Source organism: Thunnus thynnus, chromosome 3 (assembly GCF_963924715.1).
Source record: "Thunnus thynnus chromosome 3, fThuThy2.1, whole genome shotgun sequence".
NCBI classification, from domain to species: domain Eukaryota; kingdom Metazoa; phylum Chordata; class Actinopteri; order Scombriformes; family Scombridae; genus Thunnus; species Thunnus thynnus.
The window spans coordinates 38,806,266-38,821,820 of NC_089519.1; the positions used below are offsets into that span (position 1 = coordinate 38,806,266).

General features: G+C 44.4%; 1 protein-coding gene across 5 annotated transcripts in view; it reads right to left on the reverse strand.

Annotated features, from left to right (window-relative positions):
• capn1b (calpain 1, (mu/I) large subunit b) overlaps positions 1 to 15,530 on the reverse strand; it is a 22,636-nt gene extending 7,106 nt beyond the window's left edge. For 3 of the 5 annotated variants that reach the window (XR_010927974.1, XR_010927975.1, XM_067585822.1), the window contains exons 1-12: positions 14,313 to 15,530; positions 12,294 to 12,323; positions 11,784 to 12,024; positions 9,345 to 9,414; positions 5,811 to 5,929; positions 5,447 to 5,580; positions 4,948 to 5,116; positions 3,963 to 4,046; positions 3,748 to 3,833; positions 2,154 to 2,228; positions 1,911 to 2,071; positions 261 to 430 (exon numbers count right to left, since the gene is read on the reverse strand). Coding sequence is in view for 3 of the 5 variants with exons in the window: in XM_067585822.1 (XP_067441923.1) it covers positions 261 to 430; positions 1,911 to 2,071; positions 2,154 to 2,228; positions 3,748 to 3,833; positions 3,963 to 4,046; positions 4,948 to 5,116; positions 5,447 to 5,580; positions 5,811 to 5,929; positions 9,345 to 9,414; positions 11,784 to 12,023 (1,308 nt within the window). In the remaining 2 variants the exon portion in view is untranslated. Of the gene's footprint in view, positions 1 to 260; positions 431 to 1,910; positions 2,072 to 2,153; positions 2,229 to 3,483; positions 3,570 to 3,668; positions 3,834 to 3,962; positions 4,047 to 4,947; positions 5,117 to 5,446; positions 5,581 to 5,810; positions 5,930 to 9,344; positions 9,415 to 11,783; positions 12,025 to 12,293; positions 12,324 to 14,312 lie in introns of those variants that run through there. The other 2 variants (XM_067585824.1, XM_067585823.1) reach the window with 2 other exon arrangements.
• Between the last annotated feature and the right edge of the window lie 25 nt (positions 15,531 to 15,555).

The following is a 15,555-nucleotide window of genomic DNA, read 5'->3' on the forward strand; positions in this document are numbered from 1 at the left end:
CCACGGTGACAGTCTCTGCGGTTGTTTGGTTGTTTCAGATGGTTTATATGTTATATATAACAGAGAGAACTGCTTGCTGGGCTGTTCTGGGTGTGTTTCAAGGTGCTGTTATGTGGTTGCTATGGTAACCAGAGTGGTTGCTATGGACAGGTGGGTGGTTGTTAGGATGTAGTTAGAGAGGCGGCGCTGTCACCACAGAGAGAGAGAGAGAGAGAGAGCTGTGTACAACATTATATTCTCAGTGACCTTTGACCTCTGACCTCATAGATGGCGAAGCCGATGGTGTGCATGTCTTGGCCGTGGCGGCGGAAGCGGCGGCGGTCCTTCTGCATCAGAGCCACCAGGAAGCTGCAGGCGGCCTCGTCGTCCTCGGGGTCGTCGTCCTCCTCCAGCAGCGTGATCTTGTACTGAGGGTTGATCCAGAACGTGTCTGTGTGAAAAGCATCATGGGAAACGTAGTTTTCATTAGCAAAGACGGAGCACAGCGTCCAAAACACAGAAACAAAGGAGAAATATTCACACACTGGATACCGCGAGAAGAATCTAATGATGCGACGTGTTGACGCACATATTACATCATTTCCTGTTCGCATAAAACATGATCAGTATGAAGAGTTAACTGTCTGACTGTGACTGTGTTTCCTCTACAATATCTGTCTGACTGTATATAAACTTTATATATATTTATATATTTATATGGACTCTACAGAGACTCTCACAGAGAGATTTAATAAGCCTGATCTTCCTCTCTCTCTTCTCCTCTTCTTCCTCATGTGTTCTTGTTTGGCTCCAGAGTTTTGGTGATATTTGTCCCGTGTGTTAGAGCTGCTTCTCTTTAGCGGCGCCGTCAGCTAACCTGCAGTCACATCACCAGACAACGACTCAGACTCTGGTTTCAGCACAGAGGCTCCAGAACACATTTCATTCATTTGATGCTTTTAGTCCAAAGAAACTTACAATAAGTGTCTGTAAAGACGTCACAGGCCGATAAAACCTGTTGTAGCCTAGAAGAGCTAACAATGCTAACAATGCTAACAATGCTAACAATGCTAACAATGCTAACCAACAGGGTTGTCAATGAATGTCCTAAATTCAGTCATATGATCGAACATCCAGCCATCAGTTTGTCGACCTGTCAGCGGCTGATCAGTGTTTGTTCTGACGTTATTTGACTTCCTGCAGCAGCTGATCTGACTGGTTTCCTGGTTGTTAGAATGCAAGAAGGATGTAAGTAGTTATTGATTAGATTAGATGAGATGTAAAGGAATCTGCAAATAAGCTTTTGACCGTGTACGAGGGCTTGAAATTAACACCTGCCAAACGCAAGTAACAATGAAACCCTCCAGCTCATCCTACAGTCACCATGACGACGAGCGTCGGCTCGGAGCAGCGTGAGGAAGATCAAACAAACTGAACCGCTGGATTAATGTGATTAATCTGTGAGTCAGTTCGTTCATAATGTGCAGATTTCTGACCGGACCAACAAACACAAACGAGCAGTAGAAGAAGACAGAGGATGAAGATGAAAATGAAGAAGAGGAGGAGAAGAAAATGAAGCCAAATGGCGACACGAGGAGGACCGCTGGATCTACACATCTGTCGAAGAGATTTATTATCTTTTATTTTTACTGATATTTATGGTCAAATCGATCGAGTGGCTGATCACTTTAAATCTAGTAGCCATCAGCTGGTGATCAGCTCATTTCAAGCCCTGAATGTGAGATTGTGAGTAATAATCTGTGTTATCAGGTTGGTGGTGGACCAGACCTGTCAGTACTTCAGTTTTCATTTAATTGAGTGGAACACGAGTCAGTATCTTCCTTCTACTGGAACACAGTAGAAGGAAAACTCTGGATGTGAGAAGCAGGCTGGAAGCAAACAGCGAGTCAGTGTGTCCCTGTTCTCCTCACTGGGATGGTTCCTGCAGCCGCCGGCGGTGCTTCCTCTCCTCCAGCCGCCCTCAAACATCACCGTGATCCAGAAGCTGGTGGAGTCCTGACTGAGAACGTCTGGAGTCAGATTACAGATCTCCAACCTGGAGAACTGACGCAGAAAGTCCTGAAACGACATCCTGACACAGAAACAGACACACTTCACCGTCTGCGTCCTGTCAATTAAACTCTTCAAGGTTTATCCAATCAGTGTGAACCTACCAGAACTCTCCGTCCTCCATCTTACAGAGCAGCTCGTCTTTCTCCGCCGAGTCGATGGAGTTCCACTCTGAGGAGCTGACACGCCAACAACAATCTGATTATTATTACAAGTTATTATAATCAGATTATTCTACTCTCCACTGGCATTATTTCATTTATAAAAGCCGTTCTGTGCATTAGAAGGAAACTTGCAAATAAGGATGCACGATATTGGATCTTTTGCCGATATCTGATATGCTGATATTTCCAACTCATTGTGGCCGATACTGATATATGAACATGTTCTTTCCAGCTGGTTGAGGAGACTATTATACATGCAAGCATAGATTATACTAAGTATGATCAATAAAGTCAATATATGAAGAACTGAGGAAGACTGGAGTTCAGGAGCTCAGCATTAAAACTTTAATGAACCTGCCAAGTGGGAGCAGCAGTAGAGTTTTCATTGAGTTTATTAGACAGACAGGATTAATGTGGAGGATTTAATCTCTGGTCCACATCTGGAGCAGAAGGTGGCGCTAATGCACCTAATACGCTGGTTGACAACCGCCGTTATAAACCAAAAAGAAGAAGAGTTTTTTTTTCCCCCCAAACAGAGTGGTACATCCTGTCAGCCGAGGTGTTTCCTATCTGTGCAGCTGAACACAGCAGCTCCTCTACGGACTGTTTCACCCTGACGGTCCCGGTGTTTCCTCCGCAGGCTGCACTTCACTCAGCCGCCCGACAGACCTGCTGCCTCTTCCTGCTGAATAACACACCGGTGCTCCGGTTGGATCCACATGGAGAGCCGGGCTAACGTTAGCTGAGAGGCTAGCGGAGCGTTAGCAGCAGCATGTTAGGAAGCACAGACAGCTAGCACAGCCAGCTAACACAGACAGCTAGCACAGACAGCTAGCACAGCCAGCTAACACAGACAGCTAGCACAGCCAGCTAGCACAGCCAGCTAACACAGCCAGCTAACACAGACAGCTAGCACAGCCAGCTAGCACAGACAGCTAACACAGACAGCTAGCACAGACAGCTAGCACAGCCAGCTAGCACAGACAGCTAACACAGACAGCTAACACAGACAGCTAGCCTCCGCTAGCAGCAGCAGCGGGTCTGACGGGCAGCTGAGTGAAGTTCAGCCTGCGGAGGAAACACCGGGACCGTCAGGGTGAAACAGTCCGGCGGCGGAGGAGAAGGCGACATATCAGCCTCTCACAATCGGCAGAAAATGTTCATTTCGGCCGATGCCGATATTTCATTTTAGAGTTTATATCGGCCGATATCGATGACGTTCTGATAATATCGTGCATCCCTACACGTAACAGTAATGCTCTTCGCTCACAGAGCATCTTTTTGTTGACTGTGCTGAAGCTTTTATGTATGTGGCTCCCTGTACTTCCATTACAGTCACTGGTTTCTCTGTATCATCATCTATCTGCCATGTCAGTGGGGAGACATACGACAGGTTTGTCTCGTCCAGGACACTCCTGCTTAAATATAAAAGTTACATTTATAATATAAAATTACAGTTATCTTCCTGCTCTGCTGCTGATTTGATGAACAGACGACGTGTTTGGTCATAAAGGTGTAAAAGTGAAGCACTGACTTGTCGCTCCAGGCTCCGGTCCACTCCACCTGACCCCAGGGGTTTCTGATCCGGATCAGACGCTCCTGACGGCCGCGGTAGTCCACCTGAAGACAAACATTAAGAAACAGCTCTGACAGACTTTAACCACTGACGGTCATGTGAAGGTAAAATAACTCTGACGCAGTGAGTCTTTGCTGGCCGGGTTTTAATGTTAAAGTGACACCTGAACTCACCTGTCTGAGTGCAGTCACAGAGTAGGCGTGGCCTTTGACCAGCTTCTTGAAAGTGACCGCCTCCATGTCGAAGGCGCTGGTGATCTGAGGGCGGATCATAATGTGTGGATAACACATAAACATGCTAACAGGACGGCGAGCTAAATAACTGACAGCTGATATTTTGTCCTCTCTGACTCGCCGTCGCTAACTCTGTCAAGCACTTTGAACTGCACACTGTATGAACACTGTACAAATAGAGTTTGATTGACTGACTGATTGATTGACTGACTGATTGATTGCAAAGTTAGCAACCATGATTCAGAGTGGACACAACTGTTGCTAACTTGCCGATGTTTCTGTTCTAACAGCAACCGATTTATCAATAATGAGTCTTTGATGTGACTTCAGTTTTACTGAAACAGCAACAGGCTGATTTTATCAGCTTGAGCTAGCTAGCTAATCAAGCTAACATTAGCTCCATGAACTTGTTGAAAACCTATGTTTACTTTTTAATATTTCCAGTTGACTCAGTGTTAAACAATAAGTCTTAAATATGAGGCTAAAGCTAACACACTGACCAAAGCTAACAGAATGAGGCTAATGCTAACATACTAGGCTAAATATAACAGACTGAGACTAAAGCTAACAGACGAAAACGTTGACATAAACTCTGATAGCATCCACAAAGTGAAATAGAAAGTTTCTTTTCTTTAAGTGAAACCTGTAAGCACACACACTAACATAGTTAGCTAATGATGTGCTAACTCTCAGCCTTGGAAGTAACACAGTTACAACTGTGAGCTGGTGAGCTGGACATGCTAACGTTAGCATCTACCATTAAATAAAAATACTTTAGCTCTCATGTTTTCAGAAACTCTTTGCATTCAGAGCATCTACAGCTCCGTGTACAGCTGCTGTGACAGGTTACTGTTGCTAAGCTGTGATTGGACGATCTCTGTTTGGGGGCGGGGTTAAGCTAACAGTGTTTGTGTGAGACACTGACGTCGATGGAGCAGCCCAGCAGCGAGCCTCTCTCCAGAGCTTTGCTGATGATGCGGGGAAGATCTCTGGGGGCTTTCCTCAGCTCGTACATCTCCGCCACGCCGCCCGTGAAGTCCTCAAAGCCTTCAGTGGTGCTGCCGCCCGACAATGCCTCATACGAGCCGTTCAACCTCCAGACACACAGCAAACACACAGCAGACACACAGCAAACACACAGGAAACACACAACAAACACACAGGAAACATACAGCAAACACACAACAAACACACAACAAACACACAACAAACACACAGGAAACACACAGGAAACATACAGGAAACGCACAGTAGTTTGTGGAAGCCAACACCAACTCTGATTCATACATTTAAGCCAGTTTTAAGTTGACTCTGACAGACTCTGACAGGGTCTGACAGGGTCTGACAGAGTCTGACAGACTCTGACAGGGTCTGACAGACTCTGACAGGGTCTGACAGGGTCCAGGTAGGTGGGCAGAGCTTACTTGGCGTAGGCCTTCTCCAGCAGAGCGCTCCAGAACTCGCTGCCTTCAGCCGAGTGGACGAACATCAGCTCTCCGTCTTTGACCGGCAGCCGGTCGTCGATCACCACGTCCACCCACTCGCCGAACTGCCAGAACTACAGAGAGCAGGTTTCTGATTTATCTCCTTTAATTCAGGTCAAAAACAAAATCTGGATCCCAAAATATTAATTAAAAACTACAAATTAGATCATAAACACACATATTCTACTCAAATGATGGAGTAGAATATCACTGTTTACTGCCACCCGGTGACAGGAACCCAACTCTTCCATCATGAACAGGTGAGAGGGCGTGGCCTGTCAGCGGCGAGCAGGTGGAGTCTCACCTGGAAGTGGAAGATGCCGGCGTATTCATGGTTGAAGCTCTGACCGTGAGGAACGACGCGATGCAGCAGCTGATTGTTCAGAGTCAGAGAGCCGATCGCAGCCAGCAGCCAGCAGTCACCTGAACGACACAGACTGAGCTGAAGAAACCTTCAGCTACACGACCTCAAACATAGAAGAGTACGTCAAAGTTGAAGAAAAACACTCAGTCGGACAGAGTTCAGTGTTCCCCATCATGTTCCCATCACGCCCCCCATCACGTTCCCATCACGTTCCCATCACGTTCCCATCACGTCCCCCATCACGTTCCCATCACGTTCCCATCACGTTCCCATCACGTTCCCATCACGCCCCCCATCACGTTCCCATCACGTTCCCATCACGTTCCCATCATGTTCCCATCACGCCCCCCATCACGTTCCCATCACGTTCCCATCACGTTCCCATCACGTTCCCCATCACGTTCCCATCACGTCCCCCATCACGTTCCCATCACGTTCCCATCACGTTCCCATCACGTTCCCCATCACGTTCCCATCACGTCCCCCATCACGTTCCCATCACGTTCCCATCACGTTCCCCATCACGTTCCCATCACGCCCCCATCACGTTCCCATCACGTTCCCATCACGTTCCCATCATGTTCCCATCACGTTCCCATCACGTTCCCCATCACGTTCCCATCACGTCCCCCATCACGTTCCCATCACGTTCCCATCATGTTCCCATCACGTTCCCATCACGCCCCCCATCACGCCCCCCATCACACCCCCATCACGTTCCCCACCATGTTCCCCATCATGTTCCCCATCACGTTCCCCATCACGTTCCCATCACGCCCCCCATCACACCCCCCATCACACCCCCATCACGTTCCCCATCACGTTCCCCACCACGTTCCCCATCACGTTCCCCATCACGTTCCCCATCACGTTCCCCATCACGTCCCCATCACGTTACCCATCACGTTCCCCACCACGTTCCCCATCACGTTCCCCATCACGTTCCCCATCACGTTCCCCATCACGTTCCCCACCACGTTCCCATCACGCCCCCCATCACGTTCCCATCACATTCCCATCACGTTCCCCATCACGTTCCCATCACGCCCCCCATCACGTTCCCCATCACGTTCCCATCACGCCCCCCATCACGTTCCCATCACGTTCCCATCACGCCCCCCATCACGTTCCCCATCACGTTCCCATCACGTTCCCCATCACGTTCCCATCACGCCCCCCATCACGTTCCCATCACGTTCCCATCACGTTCCCCATCACGTTCCCATCACGTTCCCCATCACGTTCCCCATCACGTTCCCATCACGTTCCCATCACGTTCCCCATCACGTTCCCCATCACGTTCCCCATCACGTTCCCATCACGTTCCCCATCACGTTCCCCATCACGTTCCCATCACGTTCCCCATCACGTTCCCATCACGCCCCCCATCACGTTCCCATCACGTTCCCCATCACGTTCCCATCACGCCCCCCATCACGTTCCCCATCACGTTCCCCATCACGTTCCCATCACGTTCCCCATCACGTTCCCATCACGTTCCCCATCACATTCCCCATCACGTTCCCCATCACGTTCCCCATCACGTTCCCCATCATGTTCCCCATCACGTTCCCCATCATGTCACATTCACACCTACAGGCGATTTAGAGTCACCAGTTAACTTAACCGGCCGGCGGTTGGAACCCACAACCGTCTCGCTGTGAGGCGACCGTGCTGACCGATGCACCACTGGGCCACTGAGCATTCTCACATATTTCACCAGTATGTTTTGGACATTTCACTTGTCACTTGTATTTTCTTTACTTATGTCAGGATAACGATCTTAAAAGACAAACCTTGATAAGTTGTGATAATGTGTTGAGATGAGGGTTTAACATACAGTAAATCTATAATAATCATCTATCACAGTAATAACAGCGTCTGTGTTCCTGTCAGCTTCACATCGTTACAGGAAATGTTAACGTGCAGACTGATCAGCTGACTCCATTATCTCCTCAGACTGTCTGTGGGGACGTAATGCTACGCTAAACGCTAACAACAACATCAACAACATGAGCTGCTCTCACATTAAAGGAGCTTCCTGCTGATGCAGTTCCCATCACACTGATCAATAAACTGATCAATACAAGGTCAGGAGTGATGAGCTGAGTGCTGCCTTCAGGTGCTCCGGGAAATATTCAGTTCAGTTGATGATACAACATTTAAAGTGTGGAGACGAGCTGGTTGGACAGTTAAAGTTCAGTTTTATATTTAGATGTTTATACTTTAGTATTTCCTGTATGTTGAGATTCAGACAGAACAATAAATAAAACTTATTTCCATCATTGTGTTTCATCAACGTTTAACAAGATGGAGACAAACAGGAAGTTCACTGTGTCACATGACACATATTTTTATTACAACATAAAAAATACGAGAAATAAAATAATTCCATGTAAACATAAAATATAAATGTATTTATTTGTATAATCTATTTTTTCATATAAATATACAATAAATATATATCATGTATACAATTTATATATATATTATAATGATGTAAACTAATCTAATGATGTCATATATAATAATATATCAGTCAGAGGGACCAAACCACTATTTTTACTGCAATACTTTAACTACATCAAGCTCATAATACTTATGTACTTTTACTGCAATACTTTAACTACATCAAGCTCATAATACTTATGTACTTTTACTGCAATACTTTAACTACATCAAGCTCATAATACTTATGTACTTTTACTGCAATACTTTAACTACATCAAGCTCAGAATACTTATGTACTTTTACTGCAATACTTTAACTAACTTTAACTTTAACTGTGTGTGTTTATGAAACCTGTGATATTGATCTCGATGGACTTCCTGTATAAATAAAGACTAATAATAATAATAATAATAATAATAATGATGTTAAATCATCATCACTGACTTCAGATGTTTCCTGGAACTGAAAACCTCGTCGGCTTCTGATCAAACTGTTTTATGATCGTTAGTTTTATTATGTTCATGTTTTAAAATATTGATTTTATTTGTTATTTGACTGATTTTAATCTATTTTTATTTCTCGTGTGCATTAGTCTCGATCTGTTTAACTTGTTATCTGTGAAGCACTAACCTGTATGAAGCTATATGAATAAACTTTGATTGATTGATTGATTGATTGATTGATAAGGACATGTCCTCCTCACTTGTCAAAATCCTGTTTTGTTGCTTCTCTCTCTCTCTCTCTCTCTCTCTCTCTCTCTCTCTCTATATATATATATATAAATATATAATGTGTGTATGTTGTTATATATATTATATATTATATATTATGTCTATAAACAGTTTTCAGATGGGGTGGGGGGACAGATTTGACGTTACAGACGCCCCTCCCCTCCCTGTTGACTCTGTGTTTACTCTCTGACACATACAGTCAGCTGGTCTCCTAGCAACCGTCGTCAGGGAAGTTCCCTCCAGTCCACAGTGTGATACACAATGAGTGAGGTCACATGACCGACAGACTCACCCAGCTCTCCCTGACAGACGTCCGTCCTCGTGGCTCCGTCCACGATGAACTGAGGGTCCTCTATCAGCTCCTGAAACAGCCAATCAGAGACAGCGTCTGCGTTACATCATCGCCCTCAGGATGAGGACGCCGTGAACATATTCACTCCTCAGTGCTCGCAGTCAGACATTGATCTGGGTCTAAATGATGTTCATGTTCCTGCTTTTCATTGCAGTTTGTGTTTTATTGACTTCAAAAAGTAAAACTGTGGAAAGATCTTCATTTTACTGTCAGAGAGACTAAAACTAGAAAATATTCACATTTAACAAGCCGGAATCAGAGAATTTGGACTTTTTTTCTTAATCTTTAATTAATCGATTATCAAAATAGTTGGTGATTAATTTAATAATTGGCAAACTAATTAATTGATTAATATTTACAGACCCTGAGTCTAAGAGGTTCTTCTGGTGTTTTAAAAACTGCTATGCTAAACCATGCTAACCATGCTAACATTCTAAACCATGCTAAACCATGCTAACCATTCTAAACCATGCTAAACCATGCTAACCATTCTAAACCATGCGAAACCATGCTAACCATGCTATCCATGCTAACCATTCTAAACCATGCTAAACCATGCTAACCATTCTAAACCATGCTAACCATTCTAAACCATGCGAAACCATGCTAACCATGCTATCCATGCTAACCATTCTAAACCATGCTAAACCATGCTAAACCATGCTAACCATTCTAAACCATGCTAACCATGCTAACCATGCAAAGTGTACAAACATTCACATGTTCAAGTGTCAGACTGGGTGTAAAATCAACTTACATAACAATCAACAATCATCTTTCTGAATCGATTAATTAAAGTTCCTAAACTGTATTTTTGTAATGAAGTTAGTTATATTAATGATGGTGTGTGTGTTACATGGTCACACCAGAAAGTTCATCTGCACATCTTCATGAAGTATCTGGTTGGTGATGTAGTGACTGTTTGCTGTGAACTGGACCGTTTCCCCCTCAGGACACTTTGTTGTTCATCATTTCATCCAATAAAACTTTATTAAAGAGGGGAAAAAGCTCTCTGAGCTAGCTAGCTTGCTAAATGTCAGTTAGCATGTTAGCTTAGCCGCTAATGAAACAATAAGTTGACCCCGTTTATTTAAAGCTGTATCAGCATCATGACCTCCTCACTGTGTGTAAACCGTGTAGCAACACAGATAATAAGCTACGTCAGCTTCCTCCATTTTGGACTCAGCTCTGTCAGGACGGCTCGTGATTGGTCAACGGAACAGTTTTCCATTTTAAATGCTGGTTTGTGTTTAGTCTGATAAAAGCTGATCCAGTGTAGAGCTGAGCCTGACAAGCTGAGTCTGAGATGTCCTAAACAGGCCACCGTACAGAGGAACTCTTCTGATTCAGGGACGACAGTACAGCGTCTCAGTGCTGAGCTTTCTACCAAACAGTCACTTTCTTCTTCTGAACGCCGCATTGATTCAGTGACATCAGCTGAGGGCCGCACAGGAAGCAGCGTCTGACTCACAACAACAAGAGTCTCTGAGCTGAATCTGTGACAGTCAGCTGATTTACTCTGAGCACAAAGAAACTCTGTTTGTGACGGAGATGCTAAATGTCACCTCTGCTGCTTTCTTCATGAAACAGTCATCATCAAAAACTGTCTCCACATCAGAGCCGAGTCATCACACCTCTTCCTCACAGCGAGTGAGCGAAGTCTAGAGGACGGGGCGCCGGGGAGCTCTGGAGCAATGACATCCGGAGTCACATTTTGCTTTGATCCAGAGCTGTTTACAGGCGGAAGGAGAGCTCAAAGTTTATTTTTTATCTCCACTCTCGCTCGCTCTTCATCCATGTTGACTGCTGACTGGAGGGGAAATGGAAATGTCAGGGTCGATTTTGACCAATGAAAACAGGGTTTGGGGCGTGATACAAGATTTAAACAAGCGACACACTCAGTTAAGACGTCTTTGTTGGGAAACACTGAAACTATCTGATGTTCGCTCGCAGCGCGTTAAACCGTCTCCACAAACTACAAACGTTTCAGTCAGAAGCAGAAATAATAAATAATAAGAATTAATCTCAAAGACACTCAAGATTATATCAACTTCATGCAAGTGAAAGTACACAGTTCTGGTTCTCACAGTGGGTCTACGTTCTATCAGGGTCTACAGAGTTCTGGTTCTGTTAGGGGTCTACCAAGTTCTGGTTCTCACAGTGGGCCTACATTCTATCAGGGTCTACAGAGTTCTAGTTCTATCAGGGTCTACAGAGTTCTAGTTCTATCAGGGTCTACAGAGTTCTGGCTCTTACAGTGGGTCTACATTCTATTAGGGTCTACAGAGTTCTGGTCCTATCAGGGTCTTTGTGCTACAGAGTGCTGGTTCTTACAGTGGGTCTACGTTCTGTCAGGGTCTACAGAGTTCTGGTTCTCACCGTGGGTCTCTTCCACTCCACCCCTCTGGTTTTGGCGCTGAAGGATCCAAGCTCCTTGAAGCCCAGCGAGGTGGGTTCTGCGGGGAACATTGGGTCCTGGAACAAGGATCCATTCTGCAGGCAGTCCTCCTTCAGGGTCTGGAAGTCCTGGTTCAGGTGCTGCACAGCCTGCTGGACCGAGCCCAGTCCTCCGGCCCGCTGCCGGTCCTTCTGGATCCGCCCGGACACACCTCCGAACATCCTGACCCACAACAACAGAGACCCTGATCAGCATCAGAACCACAGAGCAGACCAGTCACAGAGGTGTGAGCTCTGGTTCTGTGTTCAGGAACTTCCAGGTTCTCCTTTAACAGAACGTTTCCTGATTTTACAGTTTGGTTGCATCTAATAAGTCTTCATTTCATCACAGAACCAAGAACCTGACAGCAGAACCTTGAGGAACCCTGTGAGGAGGTTCTCATGGTGAAGATACAGATGAGACAGAAGAAATAAACATGCAGAGGTTTGTACCTGATCTCCGTCCAAAAGTCTCGTAGGAAGCTGCGAGGAAACAGATCTGGTGAGTTCAGTTTACTGACGACCAGCAGAACAACAACAACAACAAAAACAACAACTAAACCTGGAAAATCACATTTCACTGCCCATTTGATATTTACAATCATTAAAAGAAACAACAGAAACGGTTTTACTGTAAATCTGATCTGAATCGATCGATCCTTTCAATCATTCATCAAATATGTTTGTGTTAAAGCACAAGTCTGCTGATTTTCTTTATTTGTCTTCATGTTTGGATCCAAACCAACAGTGAACTGATCTACTAACAAGTGTTGTGTGTTTATCAAAGCTGATATATCTGATTAAAAACACGTCAGTGAGTCACACCGCTGCTCTGGGTCACATGATCCTTCATCATGAAGAGTTTGGTCACGTTAGTTTGTTTAGAAACGGCTCCAAAGACTAATAACAGCATCACGTTTTCAGTCTCCAGAGAGTAGTTCTGTGTAAGGCAGACGCTACTGAGCATGTGCAGGGTCAGCTCCACCCTCTCGTCCAAATATGGTCATTTCTGGCTCCAGAAATCCAAGACGGCGACGGTCAAAATGCTAAACTCGAGGCTTCGAAATACGAGCTCACAAAGCAACGAGTGACGTCACGGCGGCTACGTCCGTTATTGTATACTTCCTGTGGTCAGTAGATCAGTTCATTGTTGGTTTGGATCCAAACATGAAAAATCTAATTTGACTTTCTGATGACACTAAACCAGTGTGATGATGTGGCTCTATGAACTATAACTCTAATTGTATTATTATCCATTTACTGGAAACCAGCATGAATGTAAACATGCTCCATTAGAGAAACCAAGAAGCTCTGATGGTGTTTGTCCATCAGAGACGTGAGCAGCGCCGCCAGAGGAAAACACTTTACAGCCTCATCTTCAGATCAATGAGCTGACTCAGCACTCTGACAGCTCCATCAGACTGGGATCAGACAGGGATCAGACTGGTTTTATTCCAGCAGCAGGATGCGGTTTGTAAATGAGGGTGAACACCACGTTTTAGTTTTTCATTCTGTGTGAGAAACGATCTCATCTCAAGTCCATTTAGTAGCTCTTCTTGAGCTTTCATGTAATATCATATGGTCTTCATCAGCAGATGGAGTTTGCCCGGTTGTCACGGAGACAAAGTTGTTTTTTTTTTTTCTGAGCACTTTAAGGAAACTGAGAAACCGACAATCTGTCTGCTGATGAAGATCATGTGATGTGATCGAAAGCTCCAGAACAGCTACTAAATGGAGGTGAGATAAAGATACTGTTCAGCTGCTTTATAAATAAAGGTTTATTATTATTGACTGTTTCAGCTGTTTGTCACATTTTACTGTGATTATAAAAACACATTAAATAAATATATATTATTATAATCAATAATAAAGATTATAGATTATCCTGATGAACAAACGATGATACAAATATTGAAATAAAGTGAAACTTTTATAGTTTTTATAGTGTTGAAATGAATCAATTTATTGTTTCAGTCAGAAAAAAATACAGTTTTCTCCTTAAAACTGAGATTTCAGGACAGATTTATTTTATAACTTGATGTTATTGATCTGCAATCATTTCATAAGATACTAATCAGGTTCAGCTGTTACACTTCCGGTTAATTAATTCCAGTTAATTACTTGTGTAAGGAACTAATGATGAGGTAAAGTTTACAATCATAGATGAATATTATTATTAAATCATGGATCCTTAAAATATATTTATTTTATTTCAGGGAATCTGCGAATCAACTGTGATCATTAAAAACAACATAATAACAATAAACGACGATGATTTCCAGTAAATAAAGTGATGAAGAGTTATTTAATGATCACATCGTGACGCTGCAGGAGCAGCTCTCTGATTGGAGGACAAACAGGATGAAAACACGTGTGACTGCGGCCTCAAATATCAGAAACATTTTACTGATTTATATTCATCAGACAATAACACAATCATCATCATCATCATCATCATCATCACAGACTCACCGGGTGTGTCGGTCAGTCCGCCGCAGAGTCCCGCTGCAGCCTCAGGATGCTGCAGTACTGTAGTACTCCGTGCAGTAGTACTGTGTGCAGTAGTACTGGAGTACTGTGTACTGTACCGGGTGCCGGTGTGGATGCTGTTTTGCAGTACCGAGCCCCGCCCGGGGGGAGGGGCGGAGCTACACCACCTACACCGTCACAGCTGACATCACATCCGGTCCTTCAGTCGCAGAGAAGCTGCTGCTTCATCATTCACACATCAAAGTTTATTTTCATTTATTCTGTCACAAGTTTTCATTCACAAAAAACCAGCTGTAGCTGCACGCTACGCGGTGACGTCACCACGTCGCTCAACTGGATTAAAATCCCGCTTGAACGCTAAAACACAGACCAGAGATTAGATGTGTCATTTATTTTGAAATTTATTTAAAATATATAATGATCTGCAGCATGTTGTCTTGTTATTGTTGCTGGAATAATAAACATCAACACACAGCTGGATTCAATATGTATAAATATGTGTATATATATATGTATGTAATAATTCCTGAAACGCTGCTGTGTAACATTAATTAAACATTAATTAACATCTTTATTATTTATTTCTCTTGTTATTACAGTAACTTCCTTCAGTCTTTGGCTGCTGATGTGTGGTGACGTGTTTTCATGTCGTGACTCTGAACCAACCAGATGTTTCCTGAAGAAAAGCTTCCTGTAACTGTGATTGGCTGAGCTGTTTCAGAGCTCTGAGAGCAGTGATGTGATTGGCTGAGCTGTTTCAGAGCTCTGAGAGCAGTGATGTGATTGGCTGAGAGAGTATTTAATAATCACCACACCTGCTGATCAATATTCACCTTCACTCAGCTGTTTTTGCACGTTGCTGCTGCATTTACATGAACCGCGGTAGCAGGCGGAGACGCCCACCGAGCACCTGTAGGACCGGGTCCAGTACACAGGAACCAGACCGACTCTGAACCGGGTCGGCTCTTAACCAGATCTGAAGCGGACCAGATCTGGACCGGACCAGATCCGAACCGGACTAGATCTGTGCAAACTGCACAACTTTTACAGAGAAAACTGCTGCTTTTTGGTTTTTGATCAACTAACGGATCAGATCTGTGCAGATGTTCGAGACGTTTCAGTTTCATGTTTTAATTAGTTGGTGTGATGTCATGACAGCGGAGGGGGGCGTGTCCCGCGGGCCGTCATTCCGCCGCCCGACTCTACTGCGCAGACTCCAAATGAC